At 44.6% G+C, this 17,211-nt stretch overlaps 1 protein-coding gene across 1 annotated transcript; it reads right to left on the bottom strand.

The window, feature by feature from the left end:
• Positions 1–321: 321 nt before the first annotated feature.
• On the bottom strand, positions 322–2,715 carry GPR6 (G protein-coupled receptor 6). The gene is made up of 2 exons (XM_006075440.4): positions 2,563–2,715; positions 322–1,944 (listed from the first exon to the last, which is right to left on the bottom strand). The coding sequence occupies exon 2, from the start codon at positions 1,923–1,925 to the stop codon at positions 828–830; it is 1,098 nt and encodes a 365-aa protein (XP_006075502.1). The 5' UTR covers positions 1,926–1,944; positions 2,563–2,715; the 3' UTR covers positions 322–827.
• Between the last annotated feature and the right edge of the window lie 14,496 nt (positions 2,716–17,211).

The following is a 17,211-nucleotide window of genomic DNA, read 5'->3' as shown; positions in this document are numbered from 1 at the left end:
CACACATGTGGTAAGATGAAGGAATGGTTTCAGACATCCTTTGCAGCCTGTCTTCCAAACCCAGTAACCAAGTTGCACTGATATACAAATAACCCTTTAGTGGCCTGTGAATGCTATTATGTGAGTAATTATTCCCTTCCTGACTTCCCCAATAATCTGGATTAGGTGTTTCAATGATAATTTATGAGCAAGTGTGTATGATTTTTTTACATTAAGATTTTCACAGGATGGAGATGGTACATAATAAACTTTTAAAGTAAATGTACTAATAATTCATGTCTTAAATAGTAATTCTATCACCAGTCACATGCCAAAATTACATTTTTATAATGTGTTTATTTGTGTACAAAATATGTTGTAATTTACTGATGTATATGCAGCAAAATATTCTATCACATACAACAAAAATACACTTTTTACCCCCTTCCCCTGCTCTTGAAAATGCAACACTGTTTTGGCAGTTCAGCAGCTAAAAATAAAGTGCTATAATTAAGCAGTATTGGAATGTCTTCACTCAACAAATGTGATGTACAATTTGAGTATACAACCACATTTTTGTTAGGTTTTTCACAGAACAGGAAATTCCACATCCTGAACACCTCCAGAAGATACAAATATTTGTATATATATGTACACATGTATACACTGTATATGTAAAGTGCCAACAAGCCTCTTTGTCTCTGTGAGTTTGTTGTGTTTATGTTTATTCTGGCTTTCCAAAATCAGTCACACTATTGGGATCTCAGAGTTGATCAGCAGGCACCGAGAAGCTCACCAAAGGCTGGCTTGTTAGGGGTGTGGTGTTGGTTAGAGGGTGGAGGGAGCCATCAGACCTCACTGGGGGACCTGGAGCGGAAGGGCACTTTGGACTGGAAGCAGCCACAAAACAGGAGCCACAGGGCCCGTTGGATCTCCTGGTTGCGGAAGGCATAGATGATAGGATTGATCATAGAGTTGTAGGTTGCGGGCAGCAGGGTGGCGTAGGTATAGACATCTGGGTCCTCGCGGCTACCTACCACGCAGTAGATGGCAAAGGGCAGCCAGCTGGCACCGAAAGTGCCCAGCACCACTGCCAGCGTTCCCACACCTTTTTTGGTGGCAGCAAGGTGGGGTGGCGCCAGGCAGTGCTGCTGCAGCGCGATCTGGTGTGCGTGCCGCCAGACCACCTGGCAGATGCGCACGTACAGGTGCAGCATGATGCCGAAGACCGCAAAGAAGGTGGCAGAGAGCAGCGCCACATGGCTGCGCGTCAGCGGGTGCACCACGCTGCAGGCGGCGCGCTCCGCCAGGCAATTCCAGCCAAGCACCGGCAGCAGCCCGAGGCCTAAGGACACGGTCCAGGTGGCAGCAAGAAGCAGGTGCACGCCCAACAGGGTCCGTCGCGAGTAATAGGTGAGTGCGTTATAAAGAGACAGGTAGCGGTCCACCGTGATGGCCAGCAGGCTGCTGACTGAGGCAGCGAAGGAGGTCACAAGGAAGCCCACAGTGAGCAGGCTCACGGTCTCTGAGGGCACCAAGTATTGGAATACGAAGTGCAAAATGAGACCGCAGCCCGCCAGCAGGTCGGCGGTGGCCAGGCTGCCCACCAGCACGAACATGGGCGTGCGCAGAGCAGGGGTAGACGCGATGAGCGCCACTACCAGGGCATTTTCGCCTGCGATCACCGTCCCAGACATGCAGAGCAGTACGTCCCATGGATTCACTGCCGAGAGCAGCAGCCCCGGCGGCCCCGCTGGCAGCTGCGAAGACAACTCCAGCGACGCATTAGCTGCGCCGCCTCCCCCCAGCGCTGCCGCCGCTGCGGCTGCCGGGTGCCCCCATTCACCGGTGTCCCGCGCTCCTGCTGCGGTGGCTGCTGCCGCCGCACCCTCGGCCGCCACTGCCACCACCTGGGAGTCGTTGAACGAAGATACGCTCGCGTTCATCGCGGCGGGACGTTACACCCTGCGTGGAGAGGGAGAACAAGTGTCAAGTGTGCGGTTCACCCCTCCAGGGGACTTCCCCGGGCGCTGCTGCCCCGCTCGTACTGCCCATCCCGCCTCAGAGCAGAGCGAGGAAGCAGTGGTTGAGAGCCAAAAATAAAAAAATACCTGTTGAGTGAGCCAGTGAGAGAGTGAAACGCACAAGGGATGCCGCACTGGTATCTGAGTTTTTGCACAGATCAAGACACGAAGAACATGCACTCACATTCACACAGATCACGTAAGTGTGCCCGTATTTGCAACCGCATCTTGTGCACCAGACTATTATTGTCGGCCCCAGAGAGTCCTGCCCGGGCTCTGACCGGCTTGGTCAGGCGCTTTCAACTAAGCGGCGGAATCGCTGTCCGCGGTGCTGAAAGATAAGTTTCTGCGCTCTGGGAGCACAGAGGACCCCGTTGGCTTCAGAGACCCCTAGGAAAGCGGTTTGGGGGGAGAGAAACTGGAATGTCGTATTAGGTGGAGAGTGTGGAATCAGTTTGGTTCCATTTCTCCGGGGTGAGACGGATTCATCCCCTGGCCATCCTTCACCACTTCCCCTCTGCACACCCTCAAAGTTCCTTTAGAGAGCCCGGTTGCTCACCTGGGGAGTCAGGGCTTCAGGAAATCGCTGATCATGAGCGCTGCGATGGGGCGCCAGGCTGCGCTCCCCGCGCGAACAGAGCCGACTCCTGAAGGAGGTGGCCCGCCCGGCACGCAGAGGAGTGCCGCGAGCTTGTCGCTGTGCGGGTGCTGCGGAGAGTGAGAGATACAGTCAGTAGAAGAAAAAGCGGCTAAGAGCAGCGCGCCGGCTGGAGATTGACAGGCAGGGCGCGGTGACGTCAGGTTCCTGGCTCCAGAGTGCAAGCCAGGCACTCGCTCTCCTTGCCCGCCCATCAGCTACCTCGCTCACCACATACCCTCCCCAAACGATGTTTCAGAGGATTCATAGAAAGAGAGGTCGGAGGGTCGCCACCAGCTCGGAACCTCCAGGAATAGATGGGAGAAAGAGGCAAAGGGGAAAAGAGTGAAGACTAAGGGAAGGCAAGGAGGGTGAAGTGGGAGGGGAGGGGTGGGGGATGAGCTGCACTAGCCAGGCAGCAAGACCCAGGGCCGGAGGTTACTGAGGGGGGCAGGTTGAAGAAAAAGCCCTGGAGAAGAGGGAGCTTGGTGCAGAGAGGTCCAATCAGAAAGGTGCTACCTTAAAAAACAAAAAAAAACAAAACAAAAAAAAATCTTAGGCGACAGGAATGAACTGGTATGGAAGGGACAGTGAGGGTTTCTTAAAAGGATTTTTGTGGTAGCCTTGTCAGCTGAGTAGAGCTAGAGAAGAAAAGCTGAGTTGTGGGGAACAGAGAAAAGATGGGACATTTGAGGAAAGCAATGTCTTCTTTTGACGGTTACCTGTGCAATCAATTCTTCTCTCTCCCTCCATTTCTTCCTCTCTCTCACTATCTTTCTTGAACTCTGCACAGATGGTTTCACCATGATCTCCCCAGCCAAATGTTCCCCGATCGCACTAACTGATAGTGCTCTTGGAACTTGCTCTTTAATTAAAGACCAGGTCTGTGTCTTGTTAGAAAAGAAGAAAGCAGCAAAATGTGATTTACTTTCCTGGCAACAGACTTTGCCCTGTTAATTAGTACCCTATAAAACAAATTACAGGATGAAAATAGTGATAACTCAGCTGCACCAGATTTCAGTAGGCAGGAGTTTTATTTTCAACTTGGATAACTCATCCTTTTGGTTTAAAGGTGTTTTGTTTTGTCAGTAAAATACAAGTGTTAGACTTCTTTTTCTTTTTTTAATTAGCCACAATCTCCAGTACCTGTACTTGGGGGGAAAAGCTAGAATAGTTGACTCCACCTAAGGCTCTGGAATAAACGATTTCTTATTGGCATGATGGCATTATATCAGAGCCACAGACATGATTTTCAGGGGCCACATGCTCTAGGCAAGGTGAAAATAGACATTTGCTGCTGGTGCTTCCTATACTTTTCCCTGTGTAACTTCTTCCCTCTACTGGCTTCACTTTGCCTCAAAAAGAAAATATATATATATTCAAACTTGTGTACAGGCTGGAGTGGAAGGTAGATTTTTATCCTGGCCTTCTCCGTTTAAATATGCCCCCTAAGTCCAGGCTCATCTTGCCCTCCTATCTCAGTTCAGCTATACTTAACTACAAAAAGCAGGAAAACTAATAGGACCATTCAAATCTTTGGCTGCAATAGCTAGTGTGAGTCCATAAAATGAATTTACACACAATTTCTCCATTGGGAGAGTTTATAAAATTCTTGTGAATTTGCAATTTGGCTGAAGTTCTGTTTCTGGAAGTGCCATTTTGAGTTTCAGTAGAAGATTATCAAGAATGTTATTTCAGAGCTGTCAAGCAAACTGTCAAACCGCTGTAATCACATGTTAATCGCAGATTTCCCAAACAATGAGATGAAAGATCAGAGGATCTTTCTTAGTATCTGAATGTGTTACAGTTTTACGTGTCACAATGCAGCGGTAAGTGTGAGGTTAAGATTAAGCAGAGATCCTGTGTTTCAGACATTTTCAGGCTGTCACCATTGCCAAGAATGGATTGGCTTTTCAGTAGTTTCAGGAGGAAGATGACATATGTATATTCACGTACATTAATGCTGGTTGTGAGGGTTTGTAGACTATCTTTCAGTCATGCCAGTCTGTGGTTACCTCTCTCATATACTAAACTGGGTCCTGACAGCAAACAGGGCATTCTTTCAAGCTCCACCTTGTTTCTCCCATATTCACTTTTGTCTCCTGGGAGGCAGAAGATGGGAAAGAAAAAAGGTGTGTAGTTCATTGTTTATGGTCAGGAATTAGATGTACTTCACTGCCTACTTTTCCCACAGTTCCCCACAAGAGCCTGCCCTTCCAGTAGTCTCCTAGAATGTTCAACCTGTGAACTTTGTGACAATTTCCACTCCTGGCCCAGCTTATGGAAAGAGGTTGATGCCTGACCCAAGGTTAAACAAGATCAGCCATCATTCACTGGACCAGTGACTGGACATCATTCAGGACCATTCCTGAAAATTTAACTAAGAAACATTGTGACAGTTGTCAGTCAGTACTGGGCTCTGGACCTGAAAGAGCATGATAAGTTAGGGCTGGATCACTCATGTTGAACCTTGTGTGAAATGAGAATCAGAGGAAGACAGCTGCAATAGAAGAGTGAAGCAGATGTGCATAGAGGAAAGGAGATAAGGGAGATCAAATGACTGAGATGTGGAGGGAATGACCTCAGTCCCTGCGTGTCTGGTTGCCAGCTCTGGGAGTCTAAATCCCTGGATCCCTTGAAATTGCTATTTGTAGTCTCTACTACAAACATTTCAAACCTTTATGTTCCTTGAGTGGGTTTCTAGTCTGTGAATTGTTGATACTTGACTGAAGCACACGACTAAATGTATTATTCATCCAGCAGGTTGTTTGATCCAGGTTATGTTTTGTGGTGTGTGGATTTTTATTTTCAGCTTATAGGCACAGGTTAAACTCATCATTACCACCCCTGTGACAAACCCAACATATCCTCTGGTGCCTTTGTATTATAGCAATATACAAGCATGAACACAAGGAAATTTTCCTTCTCTGAGATTATGCTCAGGAATTACAGTCTGTCAAGCTCAACTCTTTCTCTAATTCCCTTGGCTATTGCTTGCCAGTCTCAGTCTCGACCAGTGGTTCCCAACCCTGGCTGCATGTCCAAATTATCTAGAAAGCTTTTTAAAACAACTGACTTCTGGATCTTTCACCCAGAAGTTCATTTGATCTGGAGTGAGAACTAGGCATCAAGTTTCCTAAAGACTCTGATGGGAAACAGGGTTGAGAATACTCATCTAAGTAATCATACAATCTCCTTGTGAGTTTAGCATGCAGTTTAGATTTGGAGTTTGGAATGGTTCCAATATGTAGCAACAATCCAACTTCAAATCATTTGGTGTAATTTCAGATTCAGGACACTAACCAATCCTCAGTAGACCTTTAATTTTCCACACTCACAGGAACCACCTTTACGGCCCAAGACAAAGGCTGACATGTGGTCCCCTTTTGGCCCCGACAAACTCAATGGCTCCATCAAGGAGCTCTAAATTCTGGTTGCCCCAGAACCTATTTTTCTGTAGCTTTTAGGTATTTTTCCTGTTCCCTCTTGTGGGTTCACAGCCACTTCCCAGGTGTGCCTTCTCCTGGCCCAGATCTTTGCAAATCAATTATGTTTTAGAAAACCGGAGTTGAAGTCAGCCAAGCTGTCTAGACCTTATAAAACTAGGTTGGAAAGACCCATACCACCAATTCTGGCCTCTCTCTCTGAGCATCTACACAAATACATACACATTCCTTCCACTTGGCTCTTAGAGACAAAAAATACAGTTTTCTACTGGGAAGTATAAGTCTATTTGCTGGTATACAGATACTTGTGCTGACAGCTCAGTAAGAGAGCAGATGCTTAGTGAGATATATGAAGCTGTTACTAAGAAAGATTATTGCTGAAAGAGGCAAGAATCACAAAGGGCCACTGAATACACTGTTTGGCCAAAACGAAGGTGGTGGGTGGAAGTAATCTTTTGGGGACATATGCTGAGGCAAATGAATGATATTTAAAATATCTCCTTTTCTTTGCTTTCACCAGTCCACATGCTTTCCTCTCCCCATAAGGCATTAACAATTGATCATAATGTCCAAAGTATATATTTTGCGCCTGTCCAAACACATCAGAGATACTCCTGCTTCACTTCAGGTGAGCAATCTTCACTTCAAAAGGCCATTACCCTAGGAGCTCAGCATCACCTGATATTCCCATCAAATTTAGAAAAGGAGCAGACTACATTACTATCATTACCTGTCCATATGATGCAGAACATTATGCAAGACAGTTGAAATTTTTTATTTAATTCAGTTGGTGAGCAGCACCTCTGTTTTTTGTATGAGAGAAAATCAGGAAAAATAATAACATTTAAAAACATATGTTTTGGTGGTCCAATAACCAAGACTTCATGCTCCCAATACAGAAACCCCCAGTTGGATCCCTGGTAGGGAAACTAGGTCCCATGTGCTGCAACCAAGAGTTCACATGCATGCTGCAAGGAAGGTCAGAGGTCCCTCATGCAGCAATTAAGACATGGCACAACCAAATAAATATTTTTTTAATAAGTAAAATGCATGTTTTTTAAAAAACAATATATATTTTTTCATATATGATGAAAATAACTATTAAGTTTTATGAAGATATGTGTAGTCTTGCAACTTAGATTACCAGCTGGATATGAGAATGATAAAGTTGGGTCTATTGGTATATTTGAAAAGTAACAAGGAGATAGTCTTTTAATCTGCTGTGCCCTACATTTTCAAAGTGCTTTGAAGCTCACACCGTGGGTTCAAACTCATTTTCTCATTTTATTCTTTGAAACAATTACATGGAGTTTGGGTTATTTTCTTTGAAGATTGGACAACTGAAGTTTAGAGAGGTGAAATAAGTTACCCAAGGGCACACAGGACACCAGCAAGTGTATTGTGCACAAGACATAAGCAATGTCACAGGAAAGCAAACACCCACGGACTCAAGGTGTGCAAAGGCATGCGGACTCCAAAACTCAGAGATGCTTTGCCTTGGATAGATGTAGCCAAAATGAGGTCGTTTGTAACTTCAAAATTACTATGAACAGCATTTATAGATGACTTCTTCTGTTTTATAAGCTGCTTTTTAAAATGTATTGTTAAAAAAACTAAAGGGAATTTTGAAAGAAAAACTTTCACCCATATTCCCATCAGCTAAAAAGGATTGCTTCCTCCACCCCAACAAGATTATAAATTTCTTGAGGGGATGGACAAGTTCTAATTAATCTTCCCATCAGTATGATCTGTCACAGAGGAGGTGTTCAATACATGTCTCGTGAATGATCATTTCCCAAACTTTTCCACATGCATATATATTTGATGTAGATGCATATTATTTGATGTAGATATATTGCCTAGTATGCATGTACTATACATACAGTGCACAATTTCAGCTTTTACTTTGTAATTAAGGGTGTATTGTCAGTTTTTCTGTATGTTGTATTATAATTATTTTCCATACTTTTGCCTAGCCATTCATTCATTCAGCATACCCTTATTGAGTACCTATTACTAGCTAAGCATTGTACTAGAAAATCAAGATGCCATAATAGGCCCCTGTTCTCAGGAACAAGTAAATGGATTATGTGGAAAAAGCATGGTACATATTATAAAAAGAATTGATCACAGGGGTAATGAGGGCACTTGGGAGAAGACTATCAGCCAGCCTAGAGAAATCAGGAAATGCCTCTCAGAGGTGATGATGGAGATGATGCCCAAACTGAATCTTGAAGGATGACTCACAGACATGGAAGGTAAGGAAGACATGGAGGTGTTCTAGGCAGAGGGAGCTGCCTGTGCATGAGGTCAGGTGAGGCTGGTGCAGGTCACTGGGACCATGGGCAGTTATTTGTGGCTGGCATGTCAGAAAAAGAGGGCAGGAGCAGAGACACATCAGATAGGTGGGCCAACTCATAAAGGCCTCCTGTATCATGGCACGAGTTGGATTTTATCCTGAAGGTAGTGGGGGGCCAGTGATAGATTTTCTTAAGCAAGGCAGTTGATATAATCAGATTTGGTCCCTCTTACAACTTATGGAGTGAATGGAGTAGAGAAGAGCAAGAATGGGTTTAGGTGAACCTGTTAAGAGTCTATTGTGGTCATCTGTACAGGAGATTATGACCACTTAACAGTGGGTAGTGATGGTGGTGATTGGAGAAGTTGATGAGTCCTTCACATGTTTCATACAGTATATTAAAGCATATCTAGCTGCTAAGATTGCTAGTTTTACAAATCTTGGAGGCATAAGGTACTAGAGGATTGTCCCTTACATAAAACTCAATACAGGTTTTCTGATCAGCAGACAGGCCTTTCACATTTTCAGTCAGAGACCCACCCAGCTCCTTCTGTCTTAGCTCTGCCCTCCTCTAGGACTTCAGAGTTTTTAAGCATTCACCATTCTGGGGACTGAGAAATAAGCTTGGAGTATTTTATGGGACACACCAGGAAGTGAGGAGGTAGATCAGATCAGATCAGTCACTCAGTCGTGTCCGACTTTTTGCGACCCCATGAATTGCAGCACGCCAGGCCTCCCTGTCCATCACCAACTCCCGGAATTCACTGAGACTCACGTCCATCGAGTCAGTGATGCCATCCAGCCATCTCATCCTCTGTCGTCCCCTTCTCCTCTTGTCCCCAATCCCTCCCAGCATCAGAGTCTCTTCACATGAGGTGGCCAAAGTACTGGAGTTTCAGCTTTAGCATCATTCCTTCCAAAGAAATCCCAGGGCTGATCTCCTTCAGAATGGACTGGTTGGATCTCCTTGCAGTCCAAGGGACTTTCAAGAGTCTTCTCCAACACCACAGTTCAAAAGCATCAATTCTTCAGCGCTCAGCCTTCTTCACAGTCCAACTCTCACATCCATACATGACCAGAGGAAAAACCATAGCCTTGACTAGACGAACCTTTGTTGGCAAAGTAATGTCTCTGCTTTTGAATATGCTATCTAGGTTGGTCATAACTTTCCTTCCAAGGAGTAAGATAGACACAGATAAAAGGAGAAAAGGTATGTAGGATGATTTCCGGTTTTCAGATGTTGACAGGATTGGACTAGAGAGGGGCAGAATGGCTAATGTGACTATGGACATACCGAGTTTAGGGTAGGCCACCCAGTGCAGGTCCCCAGTGTGACATTGAACAGAGAGATTGTGCTGAAACTTAGCAGAGAGTCTAGATTGGAAAAGCTGATTAAGGTGCCATATAATACTACTAATGAGGCTACTGCTGCTACTGCTGCTAAGTCGCTTCAGTCGTGTCCGACTCTGTGCGACCCCATGGACTGGAGCCCACCAGGCTTCTCCGTCCATGGGATTCTCCAGGCAAGAACACTGGAGTGGGTTGCCATTCCCTTCTCCAATGCATGACAGTGGAAAGTGAAAGTGAAGTCACTCAGTCGTGTCTGACTCTTAGCGACCCCATGGACTGCAGCCTACCAGGCTCCTCCATCCATGGGATTTTCCAGGCAGCAGTACTGGAGTGGGGTGCCATTGCCCTCTCCAACTAATGAGGCTACCATTCACCAAATGTGTACCATTTGCTAAGGTACCCTATGGAGTGGATCCTATCATTATCCTCATTTTACAGAGTAGAAACAGGATTAAAGGGCAAAGTGAGTTTCCCACATGGTTGGAATGTGAAGGAATCAGAATTTGAATGTCATTTCTCTTGACTCCGGTTGAAGGGAACTAGTAAACCTAAGTGAGGAGAACCAAGGGCATTTCCTTGGAGAGAGCAGTCCTTATAGTATGCATGGAGGACAGGGTCACCACAGAGAAGCTGAGAACAGTCAGAGAGGCAGGACATGTGATGGAAACCTAGCCTCAGTCAGAGAAAAGAGAGTGCGTATGGAGATCAAAGCGAGAGTGAGTTTCAGAAAGAGAGTCAAATTACACCCAGGGAGGTCAAATGAGGTAAGATCAGGGAAGGAAAATATTACCTGAATTTAGCCAGAAAGTTTTCAGTGACTTCAGTAAAAAGGGCAGGAATAGCAGGCAGCCAGGTGAAGTGAACAGGTTGTAAAAGAAAGGGGAGAAAGGGGAGTGCAGATGTCTCTAAGAAGTTTGGCTGGGAGGGGAGTGGTTGGCTAGAGATGTGAGTTCAAGCTTTTCCTTTAAAAATGGAAGAGATTTGAAGGGGAAAGGGATGGCTGAGAGGCCAAGGTTGATTTCACAGAGAGTTGCTATTTGAGCTTCTCCATCTTTGGCTGCAAAGAATATAATCAATCTGATTTTGGTGTTGACCATCTGGTGATGTCCATGTGTAGAGTTTTCTCTTGTGTTGTTGGAAGAGGGTGTTTGCTATGACCAGTGCATTCTCTTGGCAAAACTCTATTAGTCTTTGCCCTGCTTCATTCCATATTCCAAGGCCAAATTTGCCTGTTCCTCCAGGTGTTTCTTGACTTCCTAATTTTGCATTCCAGTCCCCTATAATGAAAAGGACATCTCTTTGGGGCGTTAGTTCTAAAAGGTCTTGCAGGTCTTCATAGAACCGTTCAACTTCAGCTTCTCAAGTGTTACTGGTTGGGGCACAGCCTTGGATCACCGTGATATTGAATGATTTGCCTTTGAAACGAACAGAGGTCATTCTGTCATTTTTGAGATTGCATCCAAGTACTGCATTTCGGACTCTTTTGTTGACCATGATGGCTACTCCATTTCTTCTAAGGGATTCCTGCCCACAGTAGTAGATAAAATGGTCATCTGAGTTAAATTCACCCATTCCAGTCCATTTTAGTTTGCTGATTCCTAGAATATCGACGTTCATTCTTGCCATCTCCTGTTTGACCACTTCCACTTTGCCTTGATTCATGGACCTAACATTCCAGGTTCCTATGCAATATTGCTCTTTACAGCATTGGACCTTGCTTCTATCACCAGTCACATCCATAACTGGGGTTGTGGAGTTATTTCTCCACTGATGTCCTGTAGCATATTGGGCACCTACCGACCTGAATTTGGAAAACTCAGCAGTGACCACAGGACTGGAAAAGGTCAGTTTTCATTCCAATATCTAAGAAAGGCAATGCCAAAGAATGCTCAAACTACCACACAATTGCACTCATCTCACATGCTTGTAAAGTGATGCTGAAAATTCTCCAAGCCAGGCTTCAGCAATACGTGAACTGTGAACTTCCAGAGGTTCAAGCTGGTTTTAGAAAAGGCAGAGGAACCAGAGATCAAATTTCCAACATCCACTGGATCATCAAAAAAGCAAGAGAGTTCCAGAAAAATATCTATTTCTGCTTTCTTGACTCTGCCAAAGCCTTTGACTGTGTGGATCACAATAAACTGTGGAAAATTCTGAAAGAGATGGGAATACCAGACCACCTGACCTGCCTCTTGAGAAATCTGTATGCAGTTCAGGAAGCAACAGTTAGAACTGGACATGGAACAACAGACTGATTCCAAATAGGAAAAAAGGAGTTCATCAAGGCTGTATATTGTCACCCTGCTTATTTAACTTATATGCAGAGTACATCATGAGAAACGCTGGGCTGGAAGAAGCACAAGCTGGAATCAAGATTGCCGGGAGAAATATCAATAACCTCAGATATACAGATGACACCACCCTTATGGCAGGAAGTGAAGAGGAACTCAAAAGCCTCTTGATGAAAGTGAAAGTGGAGAGTGAAAAAGTTGGCTTAAAGCTCAAGATTCAGAAAACAAAGATCATGGCATCCGGTCCCACCACTTCATGGGAAATAGATGGGGAAACAGTGGAAACAGTGGCAGACTTTATTTTGGGGGGCTCCAAAATCACTGCAAATGGTGACTGCAGCCATAAAATTAAAAGACGTGTACTCCTTGGAAGGAAAGTTATGACCAGCATAGATTGCATATTGAAAAGCAGAGATATTACTTTGCCAACAAAGGTCCATCTAGTCGAGGCTATGGTTTTTCCTGTGGTCATGTATGGATGTGAGAGTTGGACTGTGAAGAAAGCTGAGCGCCGAAGAATTGATGCTTTTGAACTGTGGTGTTGGAGAAGACTCTTGAGAGTCCCTTGGACTGCAAGGAGATCCAACCAGTCCATCCTAAAGGAGACCAGTCCTGGTGTTCATTGGAAGGACTAATGCTGAGGCTGAAACTCCAATACTTGGCCACCTCATGCGAAGAGTTGACTCATTGGAAAAGAGTCTGATGCTGGGAGGGATTGGGGGCAGGAGGAGAAGGGGACAACAGAGGATGAGATGCACGGATGGCATCACCGACTTGATGGACTTGAGTTTGGGTAGACTCCGGGAGTTGGTGATGGACAGGGAGGCCTGGCGTGCTGGGATTCATGGGGTTGCAAAGAGTTGGACACGACTGAGCTACTGAACTGAACTGCTATTTGAGCGAGTGAGATGGTGGAGAAGACACAGAGAGTCTGAAGACAGTGGAGAAATCAACCTGAGAAAGGGAGAAGGACAGGAAAGACCAGGAATGCAGGTGGGGCCATACATGTAATTTTAAGTAGGATCCAGGAAATCAATGGATTGCCTTCTAATTCCTTGTGAAATCTTGGGAGGAGGACATCAGCTAATAGTGAGTTGACAAATGGAATGGACTCTACAGTTAACATTTTGATGGCTGCACAATATTATATACATTGAGGACATAGAACAACATTTAACAGATGAATTCTCCTGTTAAACAACATTCAGGCTGTTTATATGTTTGCATCTGTACAAACATATAATTACTTTCACACAAAGGATTATTTTTATTCATAAGATTATCTTGACATGAAAATTGTCAGCCAAAGGGCAGAAACATATTCATGGCTCTTGAAATACACTGCCAAATTGCTTTTCAAATGACTGTAACAATGCTAATAGCACTTTGTCAGCATACCAATTTCTCTAAGGCTTTGTTGCACTGGGTTTTATTATTTTAAAATGCTATTTGAATTCAGTGGGCATTCGTGGTACCTCATTAATGACTTAAATTATATTTGATGACCACTAAGGTAATAGGGGCTTCCTTCATAGCTCAGTTGTTAAAGAATCTGCCCGCAATGCAGGAGACCTGGGTTCAATTCCTGGGTCGGAAAGATCCCCTGGAGAAGGAAATGGCAACCCACTCCAATATTCTTGCCTGGAGAATCCCATGGACAGGGGAGCCTGGCAGGCTACTGTCCATGAGGTCACAAGAACTGGACACGACTTAGTGACTAAACCACCTCCAAAGTGATGGAATTCCAGTTGAACTATTTCAAATCCTCAAAGATGATGCTGTTAAAGTGCTGTACTCAATATGCCAGCAAATTTGGAAAACTCAGAAGTGACCACAGGACTAAAAAAGGTCAGTTTAAATTCCAATCCCAAAGAAAGGCAATGCCAAAGAATGCTCAAACTACCACACAATTGTACTCATCTCACATGCTAGCAAAGTAATGCTCAAAATTCTCCAAGCCAGGCTTCAACAGTAGGTGAACCTTGAAATCCAAGATGTTCAAGCTGGATTTAGAAAAGGTAGAGGAACCAGCGATCAAATTGCCAATATCCATTGAATCATCAAAAAAGCAAAAGAGCTCCAGAAAAACATCTGCTACTGCTTTATTGACTATGCCAAAGCCTTTGACTGTGTGGATCACAATAAACTGTGGAAAATTCTGAAAAAGATGAAATGCCAGACCTCCTGAGCAACTGTATGCAGGTCAAGAGCAACAGTTAGAACTGGACATGAAACAACAGAGTGGTTCCAAATTGGGAAAGGAGTACGTCAAGGTTGTATATTGTCACCCTGCTTATTTAACTTATACGCAGAGTACATCATGAGAAACGCTGGGCTGGAAGAAGCACAAGCTGGAATCAAGATTGCCGGGAGAAATAGCAATAACCTCAGATATGCAGATGACACCACCCTTATGGCAGAAAGTGAAGAAGAACTAAAGAGCCTCTTGATAAAAGTGAAAGAGGAGAGTGAAAAAGTTGGCTTAAAACTCAACATTCAGAAAACTAAGATCATGGCATCTAGTCCCATCACTTCATGGGAAATAGAAGGGGAAACAATGGAAACAGTGACAGACTTTGTTTTTTGGGGCTCCAAAATCACTGCAGATGGTGATTGCAGCCATGAAATTAAAAGATGCTCCTTGGGAGAAAAGTTATGACCAACCTAGGTAGCATATTAAAAAGCAGAGACATTACTTTGCCAACAAAGGTCCATCTAGTCAAAGCTATGGTTTTTCCAGTAATCATGTCTAGATGTGAGAGTTGGAGTATAAAGAAAGCTGAGTGCCGAAGAATTGATGCTTTTGAACTGTGGTGTTGAAGACTCTTGAGAGTCCCTTGGACTGCAATGAGATGCAACCAGTTCATCCTAAAGGAGATCAGTCCTGAATGTTGATTGGAAGGACTGATGTTGAAGCTGAAACTCCAATAGTTTGGCCACCTGATGCAAAGAGATGACTCATTGGAAAAGACCTTGATGCTGGGAAAGATTGAAGGCAGGAGGAGAAGGGGATGACAGAAGATAGATGGTTGGTTGGCATCACAGACTCAATGGACATGCTGCTGCTAAGTCGCTTCAGTCGTGTCCGACTCTGTGTGACCCCATAGACGGCAGCCCACCAGGCTCCCCGTCCCTGGGATTCTCCAGGCAAGAATACTGGAGTGGGTTGCCATTTCCTTCTCCAATGCATGAAAGTGAAAGGTGAAAGTGAAGTTGCTCATGAGTTTGAGTAAACTCTGGGAGTTGGTGATGGACAGAGAGGCCTGGTGTGCTGCAGTCCATGGGGTCACAAAGAGTTGGACATGACTGAGTAACAGAACTTAACTGAACTGAAGGTTGACCATTTGTCTCTCTTTTTTAAACAATCTGTATTTTCTTTTATTTGAATTATCTATTCTTAACCTCTATCTGTTAGGACTTAATGCTGTTTTTATATAGCTGACAAAGTCTCCAGTAGGTATTAATCATTTTCATGTCCAAGTTGAGGGAAATTTTCTCCATTTTTCCTTTTTAGATTTAGTTTTGATTGTTCAGAGATATTACATTTTTATAAAGTGTGTTTTTTTTTTTTTACAATAATGTACCTGAGAAAGACACATACGTGGCTTTGCAGTCGAGTTTTCCTGTTGTTTATTAGGAAAGGGAGAGAACAGAGATTTTCTGGGGAGACAGAAGGTTCTGGGAGGGGAATGGGCCCTGAGACAGGCTACAGTCTCCTCTGAGTGTCAGAAGCCCACCCTCAGGTAAAAGCCTGTATGATTTACTGCAGGAGGGTGTTGGCACATGAGGACAGCAGAGCTTTGGGCAGAGATGGGAAACCATGGCTCTCAAATTTTGGCACACGTCTCTGCGGGTGTGGTTACAGGTTAGGGTTTCAGCTGCAAGGGAGGCCAATAGGCTCTGGGTGATGGAATAGCCCAGCCCAGAGAGAGCGATACAGACCAGCCCCAGTAATGACCCAGTTGGAACACAGCCTGCTGCAAACCCTGAGAGAAAAGGAGCCCTCAACAGAGGTGATGGGGAAAGGAACATCACAATCACTTAGACCCTTGCCAGGGGCCAGGCCCATAACCTAGTTTTACCCACTGTGCTACTGTGGGACCATTTTTATTATTCCCATTTAACATACCAGGAAGCAGAGGCTCAAAGGGGTTAACTAACATTCACTGTTACATAGCTTATGAGAGAGTCCATCTGGTTCTCAAGTCTCACGTTCCTAAACAAGGCCTCAGCTCTGAGAAGGGGGCCTTAAGTGGCCCTGGCATCAGTACAGTGTGTGACCTGTGGAGAAGAGATCAGTCCAGTCGGTGAGCATCTTCTGGAGGATGCAGCCAGTCAAGTGGAGGAGTTTGGTTTTGGTGAAAGAGGAAATGGAGACCCAGAGGAGGATTCTCAGCAGAGAGTTGGTTTAAACTGATATTTTAGGAAGACAGTAGGGAGTGAAGAGCAGAAGCACGCTGTTTTTCTGTGCCACACTTGAGGACACCAAGTAAATATAGCATCCTGTTCAATGAGAGCAAGTGGGAACTTCTGAGTTGCTGCTAAGGCACCACTCTGGATGCTTATCTGAACTGTAATCCCCTCATCTTTCAAGAAGGATTCTGAAACCGAGAAGAGGTTGCTAGGGGAAATAAAGCTTCAGTATCATAAACAACAGAATCTATAAAATAGTTTTCCCAAATGAGCTCGATTCTCAAGCCAGGAGCAGTTGAGTGTTTGACAGGAGATAAGGAGGAAGCCAGCAGGGATCTGCCTTGCCCCCCTCCCTCAGACTTTCTTCCCAAGTATCACAGAAGTGAGTCCTCACCAAGAGTCTTCTTCCAACCTGCATTCTCAGGATATCCACAGCCCCACTGTTTCTTCAGCCAGGGACCCAACCCTCTCATAGATTTGTAAGCTCTCCTGGCTCTTTACTTGATGTAGATTTACATCCCTACCCTGAACCCTGAACTGAATGAGTCTTCAAGCAAGAATAATTTATTTAAATGACTTACATAATATGCTTATTTTATAAATGGATTAGATTTTTATTTTGAGCTTTAAAAGAAAATAGATATCTACATTGGGACTTCCCTGGTGGCTCAGTGGTAAAGAATCCACCTGCCAATGCAGGAAATGCAGGTTCGATTCCTCGGTTGGGAAGATCCCATGGAGAAGAAAGTGGTAACTGACTTCAGTATTTTTG

Source organism: Bubalus bubalis, chromosome 10, assembly GCF_019923935.1.
Source record: "Bubalus bubalis isolate 160015118507 breed Murrah chromosome 10, NDDB_SH_1, whole genome shotgun sequence".
Classification (NCBI taxonomy): Eukaryota; Metazoa; Chordata; class Mammalia; order Artiodactyla; family Bovidae; genus Bubalus; species Bubalus bubalis.
The sequence above is the reverse complement of the archived record's forward strand: the minus strand, read 5'-3'. Positions and strand labels throughout refer to the sequence as shown.

Excerpts from the sequence above, each read along its gene's own strand:
- GPR6 (XM_006075440.4), bottom strand. The coding sequence starts at position 1,925 with ATGAACGCGAGCGTATCTTCGTTCAACGACTCCCAGGTGGTGGCAGTG.